The sequence below is a fragment of the Gadus chalcogrammus genome, chromosome 13 (assembly GCF_026213295.1).
Source record: "Gadus chalcogrammus isolate NIFS_2021 chromosome 13, NIFS_Gcha_1.0, whole genome shotgun sequence".
Classification (NCBI taxonomy): Eukaryota; Metazoa; Chordata; class Actinopteri; order Gadiformes; family Gadidae; genus Gadus; species Gadus chalcogrammus.
In genome coordinates this window covers 7,550,066-7,562,662 of record NC_079424.1, presented here as the reverse complement: position 1 = coordinate 7,562,662, position 12,597 = coordinate 7,550,066, and the positions used below count along the sequence as shown (strand labels likewise).

The 12,597-nt window shown below is 44.7% G+C and overlaps 1 protein-coding gene across 1 annotated transcript; it reads left to right on the top strand.

The window, feature by feature from the left end:
* The first annotated feature begins 3,865 nt into the window (after positions 1-3,865).
* On the top strand, positions 3,866-10,710 carry LOC130402338 (testis-expressed protein 264 homolog). The gene is made up of 3 exons (XM_056606488.1): positions 3,866-4,324; positions 6,616-6,781; positions 10,418-10,710. Exons 1-3 carry the CDS (start codon positions 4,304-4,306, stop codon positions 10,708-10,710), a joined length of 480 nt encoding a protein of 159 aa, XP_056462463.1. The 5' UTR covers positions 3,866-4,303.
* The last annotated feature ends 1,887 nt before the right edge of the window (positions 10,711-12,597 follow it).

Genomic DNA, 12,597 nt, shown 5'->3' with positions numbered 1-12,597 from the left:
CTGCTAAGATGTTTTCCTCCACTACAATTAGATCTGTGTGCGTTTGATTTGGCCTGCATTCAAGCTATTTTAACTTGACCTCGGATTGGTCGGCTTACTGAGTGTGCCCTCGACTTTTGGAGGCGCACATTAAATAAAGCCTCTTCGGCAGGAGTTGTGACGAGGTGTTTGTTGACACATCACTCTGAATTATGACTCACTTTTCTCCTTTTACTGAAAAGTCATGACCTTTTCTAGCTTCACATGCGAGTATCTGCGGTATCTGATTTTAATCATTCCTGCCTAAGGCAACCCACACTAGGGATGATGCATCTCGCTACAGACCCTGTCACGCTTGAACCATTATGTAATATTGCAAAGTGTAGTCATGTTTCAAGGCTTCGGCACTCAGAGCAGACCTTGCTTTCGTAGTGACAGACTGATGCAAAACCGCCGATTACATCAGGACAATTTCTGGAAGAAATTAGATTTCATTGTTCAAAATATGATCGACACGTGCAGAAGTGACTAAACCGACCAGCCTGCTCTGTGTGAGTCCGTTACCGGCTGGATATTACGGAGAAGCCCTAACCCAGAATGTATTATTGGTGGTAAATGTAGATCCTGCCGGCAGCTATCTTTATTAGATACGATCACTAATACAAGAAACTAAATCATGATGATGATTTAGTTTCCAAGTTTCTGACTGGAAAATATGATTTGTATCTATTGCCTTCAGCTCATCCAACTACAACCATTTTAATCAGTTTGAAACAATATTATCTTAACAAAAACACTAGTACAACAATACAGTGTGCACTCAGCTGCAAAAAAGTATAACATTTATTTAACTTATTGTATTTATCGTACATTTATTTAAATAATAGCTGCAGGTAATGAAACAGGGTGGAAAATGTTCAGTGTGTCTTGTTTATTATTATTCTGCGTTTCCTCTGGGTATTATTCCATATTTGCAGGTTAAGCTAATTGGAGACCCCAACTTGCCTGTGGGTATGAGTAAATGTGCTAGTGAGTGCGCCTGTGTCTCTCTCTCTCTTTTTGCCTCAAGACAGCTGGGATAGACTCCAGCATGTCCAGGAATAAGTGGTGGGAGAAAGTGGAGAATAAATATTATCCAAAAGGTTAAGCCGATGGTTACTTTGATGAACGTCATGGCAGTGGTGCGACCTCGATGCGCATGCATGCAGCCATCCAGGATCTTTGTGCTTGGTTCGAGTTGAAGCCCCTAAATTGTGCTTAGTAATGATGGTGCAACAAGTTGAAATCCATTGTGCCGCTGATAGCAATCTGGTGACAATCTGGTTCAGCCGTTGAGGAAAATAGGCTTCAGAGCACAAGAAGCAGCTTTCTATAAATGTTATGTGAGACGATGGTGATGTGTTGCATTAATTCTAACTAGGTAATCTCTTGTTGTCAGACGGAAGACATCCGTATTGCAATTGAAGTACACCAGAATTGACTAATCCAAACAAGTGCCTTTGGAGAATAGGGGAGTTCAGTAAGGTGCATTTATGTACAGTATTTAACAATTGAATCTGACAATTGCGATGCCATGCAGAAATGCTATTTGCTATTAATTTGTGATAACATACTTATGATGCTGCTTAGGTTTTCGCCTCAAAAGCTAACAACCACATGCCATTTTATTTGATTTCTTTATTTCTTTCCTCCATATGTAGACCAAGTTGCAAAAGGACAAGGTTCATTTAATATCTCTTTACTACATGTCATGTGACCCTCTCCCCCCATCAGCCGACCTCTATGCAGCTGTCACTTGTGTTTTGATTCTCTGGCCCATAACCACTGGGCGAAAGTGTTGAATGCTGAGGCTGATTGCTGTCCCCTGAATCAAAGTGAGTGTCTAAGATGGTCATTTGTCAGACCCTCTTCCCCTCTCCAGTTCAGTTATCATATAAAACTTGCAGTAATGCCCATATTTTTTCCTAGAATCCCAAAACGTTACATTTGCAATGCATCATCCGCTGGGTAAGAGAACCTGGAAGAATAGTGTGGACTGAATACATTATCATTATAGTGTTATTACCATTAGCCATAAGGCCACGTTTCTTCAATTGATGCACTATCATTCTCTGATGCACCGGCACTACTAGTTCCTTCACATTGGAGAGAAGATGATGGGTTTCACCAAGACTGGGACATAAGAGTAGCGTATGTTTCACATCGGGTGTGGCAGGGTCCTCCGGTCTTGTTTAAAAGCTCTAAAAATAACGCACACTTTCATTTATTTATCCAAAGGCATATGTGATGTATCTGCACAGGGCTTTCCTGCAGCTGTTCGTCCCCAGGCTGAGGGAGGAAAGGAGAGGGCGAAAGAGAGAGAGAGGAGATGATGCGATGAATCCTCCCATTCGTATGATGTACTCTGCACACACACACGCACGCACTCACGCACTCAAGCACCCACATCCCACTTGATATAATTGGGATGCTAAGTCAGGAGTTTAGGATCTGGGTATCCACTTGTTTGTAGTTGACCCTGGGACCCTGGGTATATCTCAGTGTCATTTGTAATCTTCCAACTCAATCGTAAACGGAGTACGGCTAGTAGATCTACCTCATAAGGAGAGAATATGTTAATGGTTCAAAAATGCACTAGGATTAACCTGAGGGCACTCGGGTGAAGGCCCACCATCCCATTCCCACAGTCCCCTACGTGATTATACAATCTTACAAGGCATAGCTTGTGTCAGCGCTTCCAACGCTGCTTTAAATACTGACTTCTCTCGGTCCCATTTGGTGAGGGGACACCGGCTCGGTCAGGGTAGCTCAGTGCTCCAGGTACCCTTTACTCACTACCCTCCCATGGGAATCACCGGGCCACTGAGTGAAGGGTACCTGGAGCACTGCCGGGGAGCCAGACTTCAGGTCCTTCGAAGGGCACAGTTCCCCCTCCGAACATGAGGACAGCCAGCAGGTGCCTGCTAGTCTCCTGCTAGTCTCCTGATAGTCTCATAAATCAGACTTTAGAGTGATATCTGATGGCAAACAAGCTAAAATCATGGGTGAGCAGGGCGTTTAACTTTCTTTTGCTTAATATTTGTTTCAACCGATGATGTTGCAGGATCTGTAAGCGTGTAATTTAACATAAACTCAGCAGTAGTAAAGTCTACAAAAGTGTTGAATCAACCGACCACCATCGAAATTTTCTTATTAAAATTCCACTCGGAAAGTTTCATCCACTCGTGCAAATGAGTTTCTCTAGGGTGGAAGATCTCGTGGGGCGCAACGCCCCTTTGCAGTTTCTGGTTTCCGGCCCAGGCTTTGTGCCGTCTCCCCCCAGCAGTTCTGCTAGAACATACTAGGACTGACTAGACTTCTGAATGCCCACAGCTTCAGTAGTAGGAAAGTTAGCTGCTGACGTAATACACCAGTCCAGGACTCTTCGCAACAGAGTCATGCAATGAGTCCCTTTTGATTCCAAACCACGACCAGCAGATCTCACCAAAGATACTTGATGTTGAATCTTTGATCACTCTGGATTTCCTCAGTTGAACCAAAAGTATCAGAACCTATAGCAGATTCTGGGCTGCTGTGCTGCTGGCACTACATGTTCCTTGAGTCCATGGTTGGTTTACTGGTTTTCTACCATCGATCCTGGGATGGATCCATGGTAGGTAAACCCGGACACCAAAGCCCACCCACTTCCTGGAGCCAATCACCAGCGAATGCTGCAAGAAAGCTTGCAAGCGTCTTTATGAGTTCTTCTGTGTCGGTGCAGGGATTGCATCAGTTGACCTGAAGATGACATCTTGTCAGTATCCTGTTAGCGCGTGTAACCGGATATGTACAGGGTGAGTGTCCCCGGCCCCTTACCAAGAGTGGAGTGAAGAGTCGTTATGGCGATTGTCACCTTCAGAGTCCGACATATTGGAGTTGATGTAGAAAAGCACTTCAGGAAAAAAAAACGAACCTAGAGTTTGTTGAAACTGGGGGGGAAATAACATGTTGATTGCTATTCACTACAGCTGGGAGCAACCCCAGGGCCACGGCTGTTACACTTCAAACCATATGTTTTGCTGCCCTTTATTACTGACCTTTTTGAAGAGCTTCCTTTCAGCCGGAATACCAGCCAATTACACAGACCGCACAACCGGGGAGAGTAGAACCTGCGTCTGAATACCAATCAGTTAAGAGGGTGCGCTCTCTCCCCCCCCCTCCGCTACTTGTGTGGCCGTCCATCCCTGCTGTTCTGGGGTCGTCCCACGGACCTCCGCTGGGCGTCTCCCACGGACGAGCTCTTTCACGTCTCTTTGGCCTCCAGAGAAAAGCTCTGTTTATCTCAATGGCTTCTACTCTAACAAAGGTTAGTGATTTGGTAGCGATAGGGAAACGATGTTTAACACACAAAGCAGGTTTGTTCATGTGATGCAGCATTTGATCAGGATAGTCTTGGCTCCTGCTGCATTGATGTCTGTGAAGATTAGGCTTAAAGTGAAGTGAAGTGTGTGTGTGTGTGTGTGTGTGTGTGTGTGTGTGTGTGTGTGTGTGTGTGTGTGTGTGTGTGTGTGTGTGTGTGTGTGTGTGTGTGTGTGTGTGTGTGTGTGTGTGTGTGTGTGTGTGTGTGTGTGTGTGAGTGAGTGATATTTTCCCTATCCCTACCAAAAATGTGTCATGTTAAGTCTCACAAAACAATAAACCATCAGGTAGGTGACCTATAATCTTGTAATAATTTTGAAGATTGAAGATGTAAATAAATGTAATTTAACTCACTTTTATTGCAGAATGAGGTAACACAATGGAGATAAAGCCCATGGCTAACTGATGAAAGCCCATGCATTTGAAGTATCATGAATATTACAAACTGGGTGACGGTGGCAACCTTAAATGGAGAAATCACAAGCGGGGCGCAGTTAGTGTCGCGTTTTCCATCACCCAGCATGGGTTGTTCCAGCAGAGAGTGTGGTAGTTTATAGGATAATACCGGTCTGGGAAATCCAACCATCGTTACCGTCTATCCTTGCCTCACCAGAACATCGGTTACCAATACAATTTGTGTTGAACTAATTCTGCCGGAGAGCATTTAGTGTGTGAGCGCCTGCCACAAAATGTAAACAACAGCAATACAGCACTTTGCTCTTTTGGAATCAATATGTGTTGGTCAGTACAGAATGGGTAGGCAACGTAAAAGGGAATCGTCCATAAAGTATTTACAAAACGTCTCTGTTTGCAAAAAGACCAAAGTGCAATACTGCAATTGTTCAAAAGTCATTTTGAAAACGGATACTTTAGTGAAGCCCGGAGAGACGCTTACGATGGCTCCATCACCCAGACCCACACCAAAGCCTTCAAAACTATTCCCACCAATCGCCCACAAAAAACGTGACACATCTGAGATTCACATGAACACCCTGCGTGTGTTTACCTTGGCGAGAGAGAGCCTTCTATTCGGGGCACTCGCCAACCCGAGTGCACGCGTGAGCAGGAGGGCGTGCGTGCAGGCGAGCGAGCGAGGGCCGGCGACACCCTCGCACATGAAAGGTTAATGAGCGGGCAGACGCACGACCGCGCCGCGTCACGACCAAGAGGCGTCCCTCTCTGCGGCCGGTGGAGTGCAGCGGGCGCCGCGAGGGAGCGAGCGCTGTACTGTTAATTCAGTCAGCTGGAGCCAGGGAGGGGTCACGCATACATAGAAGACAGATAGCGGAGGGGATGAAAGGAGGGGGGGTGGGAATGGAGGTAGCGAGGCAGGGGGCTCACTCTACTGCGGGGGCGGGTGCTGCCGGTTACCAGGCTCGGAAATCAAAGATCTCTCTCTCTCTCTCTCTCTCTCTCTCTCTCTCTCTCTCTCTCTCTCTCTCTCTCTCTCTCTCTCTCTCTCTCTCTCTCTCTCTCTCTCTCTCTCTCTCTCTCTCTCTCTCTCTCTCTCTCTCTCTCTCTCTCTCTCTCTCTCTCTCTCTCGTGCGCGCTGACGGCAGACTGTGAGCAAGGATGTCTTTTTTTGAACGGCTTGGCTGCCATATGCTTCTTGTTTTTGTTTTGCACTGCTTCGTGACGTTACAGTGAATCGCGTACACACAATATTTTTCAAAAGCAGCCTCTGATGGCGAGTGGATTTTTATTCAAATATACCTCTTCTTAAACAAATACTTAGTATAACATTGACATGAAGTTGGAATTAAAAGTAGTGGTGGGGTTTGTGTTGGGGGGGGTGTCTCTATTATGACAGTCAGTGACGGTTTTGGCGCCCTGATCTTTCTCCAATAGTTTCGGCCCCTCCTTCACTTTTCGACCTTTTCTTGTCGATGGCGTCCGTTGGCCATCTCGATGCTGCGTGCTGCTTTTTCATCAACACGCTTTAACTAAGTCAGTTGTGAGTGGCCAGTGAGCCAAGTCCCAGAACAGGCCCGCAGCACAACCACACACGCACACTGCGAATCACAGGCACACAGAGAGGGCCGGGTAAAGAGACAGACAGGGGGATCAAGGATCTTTTGATCTCATCTCGGTCGCCCCCCTGAGATTTGTCCCAGTGTGCCCGGTGGCAAGCCCACCAATGATCATAAATCAGAGTTTGTCTGTTTTATTATTTCACAAATCCCCGGTCATGCTGTTTTCAGTTAAGCATTATTCCCCTTGTCTCCATCGTGACCCTAGGAGAGGAAGCTGTGTGCCCACCCGTACGTCGAAGTCTACAGCCTGGGCCGCGTCCAGTACATGGTCCCGCTGGCCCGCCAGGGAGACTTCTACGTGCCTGAGCTCCGCCAATCAGAGAGGAGGGTTTCCGCAGGCGAGTTGTCGGGGAGTGAGTCAGACGTCTCAGGTAGGTTGTTTTCATCTGGCCCGTCTGATGGACTCTTTCATCTAAAACACATTATATGTTTGGAACATTTTTTTACACATTACCTTTTTCTGCCCCCCTTTTCTTCATGTGTCCGCAAGGTGGTAATGGATCCTTTACAGCATCTTTATACCTATAGGATAGAAACCACAGGCTTATTGAAACACTCTCCCCCGGGGGGAAATTACAGCAGGGAAGGAAAACCTTTTTCGGGAGATGGCCGCGTTTAGATGATACCGTGTGTTGCACATGCTGTATGAATGTTGTACCCTTTCTCAAGACGGCATTCTAGTTGGTAATCATTTGATTTGATGTGAATGATTCGTGGTGTATCCTCCTCAGTCACGGAATCTGAATCTGAGCAACAGTGGTGACATCACATCTAGTTCTCCAATCACCTTCAAACTAAACTGACCAGAGGTCGCTTATCCAAGGTCTGAGCGGGGCTTGTGCAGTTGTTGCCAGATTGTATATTAGTCCACACTTTAGAATAGGGGAAGGGGATTGATTGGCCAAGCCAGTGGCTCAGAATACAATTCTCCTAAACTATCTTTTTTTTATTTGTTCGGTGTTAAAAAAACACCCAGCAAAGATAATTGCTTGCCGCTTGGCGCAAATTAAATCCTAGTTAAATCAATTGTAATTGGCTTAAACTGCAGTGTCCACATTCTGCAGCTGCTTCTACAATATCCACCTTGTTGCACCCGGTCGGATCTCCTCTGAGCTGCGGTGTGGTTCATTAACTGAGTTCACAGAGACACTGGGCCGAGATTGACACCTCTAAGGTGCTAATGAAAAGAACGATCGGCAAAGCCTCCTGGTAGAGATGTGATGTTATTCCCCAAGGAGGGGATCACATCTCAGGGGCTGCATAGCGATGGACAGCTGCTCAATGACTCCATGGTAGCCAGGCCAAGACGATCAAAGTCACCGACCGTTGACTCTTGACAGCCTAATTGTATGGCTGATTTGTGAAGATTGAAATGAAGGTTTGATTGTTTTGTTCTATTAATTTCGTGTTTTATTTTGATGATGTTCATTTGCATCTTGAATGAGGCTAAAATAATGATTGTGTCCGGTTCCCATGCTTCCTGGAAAAACTTGGAAGACTTTGATCATATGTGCGTACTTTTGTTGGCAGGGCCTTGATGTTGAGCACCTATTGTCACTGAAATCCTCTGAGGCTGAAGGACCTTAGTTAAAATGCAATTTATTTGCTGTACTGGCATATAATGCACCATACCTGAATATCCCCCTCTATGATGGTTCTTCCATCTTTCACCAGACAACAGAAAACCGATGTATGGGATGTTCTTGGTGTTGACAGTATGTGACTGCACGTCAAAGGTAATAATGCAGAATCGCTGAAGTTGGTTCACAGCTGTCTATGATGAAATAAAAAGACATTGTCTATCATGCTACTCATTCAATAGAGATTAGGGTGGCGGCTACTGACATACAGTGACATACAAACCTCGGTGAACACAGAAAGGCTATGGAAGATGTTCTGGAAAATAACTGGAAAATGATACACTGAAAGAGGGGGAGCCCTTTGCCTGTGACATTGATTGATGGCTTCATTCCAAGGGTCTCTGAAAAGAGCCAGTGCAGGTCCATGACCGGGAATGTCAATGTGTGCCTGTAACCCTTCATAGCAGGTGAATGACAGCTATGAAGGGACTTGACATAGATAGTTTTGTGTCAACATAGCTTAAATAAATGCATGATTAACTTGCCAAGATTTCTACAATTCAGCGACGTCTCTGATACACTAATGCATATGTGTGGGTGAAAAATGTCCAGTTAACTCATTTAGGGAAAGCTGCAGAAAGCAAAGAAAAATGGGAAAGAAAGTACGGTGGTAAATGCAGAGGTAGGAGAATGGTTTGACAGCTTGAAGGATGGGTGCCCTGAGGGGTGCTAAACTTTTTTCTGTTATTGGCATTTAGGCAGCTCAGAATTGGGATATCTTCCAAATTTTACGCCTAATATGTGTATACCAAAACAAATGGGATTTCCTCTCCATTGCCTAATTGGATTTTTGCTGGATTGGCTTTAGGCACCGGGTCAGTGGAGAATGGTATTTCAGCCCAAGCAATATTAGATCAAAGTTTCAGAACCCTTGAATCCCTGAATGGCCCCTGCAGTACAGAACTTAATTTCCGGGTACATTCTGTGGCTGCGTGGGACCGGATTATTTATGGCATACAATCATCAGGTTGACTGCATGAAGATCCTCTCGGTTGAACACTTAAACACTCATCTTCTGAGAGCGGAAGGCGTGAACGTGTGTCAGACAGACACAGACAGAGCAGAGACACGTTGGTGCCAACTCCCTATTAGAGGTGGATCTTTCCCTCATATGAACAGAACCTTTGCTCACTACTATTATCTTTTTTCCCCCCATCTTTCAATTCATGTGTTTCATCACACAGGCCTTTTCTCCTTAATTATGAATAATGAGAGGATTTGAAAACGGGTTCTCACCCCTTCTTCTCCCCCCATCCCTTCATCTCCACCCGTCTCTTATTGGCTGTCTCAGCTTGCAGTACAATTTACTATTTTGAGGGTATCTTTTCACACCAAAATTAATGGAGGCAATAATGTGCTTATCAGTTGCAGACTATGCTATTATAAAAATGATTCTATTGTGGGGAAGTTTTGTCAGACTCAACTCGAAACAAATACGATTTCATTCAATATGAATTCCATAATTAACAAACAATAGTGCAGTAATCAAAACGAGCGCTTAATTAGCATTCTTAAGACAAGTTTTATCGCTGGATTCGACACTCTGCTGCAACAGCAGTCACCAGAGACAGAGCAGGGTGTTGCTGGTGGTGAGTCACTCGCTAATTAGCAACTGGCAAAATCAAGAGAAAAGCAGAACACCTCTAAAGATAGTATTTATAGTGAATTTACTTGCGTATGTCATACTTCCTCCGTTTTGCACCAAAATGGAATTGGGAGTCACATAATCTTCATATGTATTATTTATTACATCCTTTTGTTTGCAAAAGATTCCTCCCTCATATTTATCAAACCCCACTGGTTTATAATGATATATCAATAACATATTATTAAGCTGAATTAGTTGCATTCTCTGTGTTGTATCCAATCACAGCATGGGTTGTTGTTTCCTATGTCTAATATTATGTTCTTATTGAAGGGAAAATAGAGAAACCAACAGCAGCAGAATGCGAGTGATTACTTATTGAAAACAATTACTTGTTTACTTCCTGCACAGCCACAAAAATATACTGCAATAAGCAATTAAAAGCCTTCCTATCAGATCGGTTATTATTTATTAAAATGTCTCTTTACACTCCAGTGTTGGTTGAGGTGCAGTGCCACCCTAAATATTTCAAAAACGGTTTCTGGATACTCGTGTGTGTGTGTTGAGATAACTAGAGTTTGGGGAAGTGTAACTCCCGTTTTTTTTTTTTTATTAGCGCACACTTTCCAAACAATCCAAACCGATCACGGTGAGGGTGTCACTGCCGACGCCGGTTGTTTCCTCTCCACAGTGTCCTTATTACCATGAGCGTCCTCACCTGGCTCCTCCCGGGGCCCGCGGTCCATCCGTCTCACTCTGTCCCGACGCGTTTCGCCCTGCAGGTGCGGACTCCAACAGCGAGTACAGCTCGGAGAGCGGGGTGCTCCTGAGTGACAGCCGGGAGGGCTCCGTCGCCAGGTCCTCGCCGTCCAGGTGCTCCCAGGGCCGGGAGAGGCGGACGGAGGGCTCCCGGGAGAGGGGCCCCAACGCCGCCGCCGCCACCTTTAGAGGCCCGACCGGGCGGGGCCGAGGGACCGGGCGGGGCCGAGGGGCCGGGGGCGAAGGCCCGGTCGTTAGTGAGGAGAACCACCAGGAGAAGACGGGAGAGGCGGCCGTGGGGGGTGGGGAGGAGTGAGTCACGGCGCTTTTAGGAGGCAGAGAGGGATCCATGTTGGTGGTGGGAGAGAATACCTTGAAATGTATTTTTTATTAGTTTTTAGAAATTATTCATTTTATGTGAATTGCTTGAACTATTTCTAGTCCTCGCGTTTTTTAAATGGTTGGATTCATGTTTGATTCAATTTTTTATTTAGTCTGTGTTTTATATTATTGACAGGTTTTACTGCCATGATCAAGTTGGTAAACTGTATTGGTATTCAGTATTATATCTGTAAACCATAGCCAATTATATATATATATATATATATATATGAAAAAATAGTGCCTATACACGTTGGGTTGAAATAGATCAAGCAAAAAAACCAATCTGACTTGAAACAAAACTGACGTTTTAGAAATGTTATCGTTATGTGAAGCGTTACTGCCAGTAAAATGTGTATTTGTTTTTAATAATTGGGTGTCATATGAGTATTATTTTTGCCCTGGAAATATTTAGCTCAAGATTTACTTAATATCGTAGTCAAGTCCTCATGATCTGAATCTTTAATTAGGTTTCCCCTGTTTTGCTGACAAGTTCCTTTTTGCTCAATTAGCCCTAAAACAGAGAGCAGACTCCCATCCTCAGAATCATAGTACGGCTGAAGTTACAAAGCAGGAACACCAGCATGGAGCAGTGTTCCCAAACAAAGTGAGATGGCCTAACCCACACCATAGGTTTAAGGCAAAAGATCTGACCGACGCCCTTCTTGATATGCTCTGCGCACTTTGCTTCCTCATCTCGTCTCCTCTCCTCCTCTCGCTCCATATCCTCTGTCCTTTCTCTTATAATGGCCACTGCAAAACGAAGGAGCGGCTGCCAGGAAACTGTAGGTGGGATAACTAGGATAACTCCATCTCTTGTCTTGATCCCTGTCCAACTTAACAAACCTCCCACGCATTCTTCACAAAGGATGAAGCAATGAAAATAAAGCCATGTCCATTACAATACAATACCAGTACAGTAGCATGCCCAGTACAAAACAAAACCAGCACATTAACATGGCCATGACAATACAATTCCAGTACATTAATATGTATTGTATTGTATTGTAATGTACATTACAATACAGTTACATGTCTACAATACATACCAGGACAGTAACGTGTCCAGTATAACAATATCGTACAGTAACATGTCCAGTATAATACAATATCAGTACAGTAACATGTCTAGTACAATACAACACCAGTATAGTAATGTGTCCATTCCAACACAATAACATAACCTCTTTAGTATAAGACAAGAGAAGCAGCAGATCACATGTGTGCCAAAATGTATGCAGTTGTGCCTGAGAACTCACTGCATCACACACACACACACACACACACACACACACACACACACACACACACACACACACACACACACACACACACACACACACACACACAATTGAAACAGATAACTAACCCCGGCTAAGTCGAGGACAATTATCTTCCCTCACTAAATTAACCAATATGGGGTTAACAAACACAAGGAAGTTAAGTTACACACATGGTTCATGAAACCGTACCATGGAAGGTCCAAGTAAGGACATACACTCAGCAGTTCATCAATTAGCTCTAATTGCCATTCCTGATTCCGTCTACAGGGTCACCCATTCGTTTTACATTACAGTGTTCTTTTAGAACACCCAAAGTGATGCACTTTATATCCAATACATATCCAATAAATGACTCCCTAGTGGGAGGACTTTTCATCTAAATGCTAATAATTGTAAACATAAGGGAGGGGGGGGGGGGGGGGGGGGGGGGGTGGGGCAGAGGATGTTTAATGACAGAGAGGTGCCCACATAGCTTCAGCACTGTTCTCTGTAGTAGAGCTAAAAGGATCATATAAAATGTTTAATGGTGAAGGGGGGCT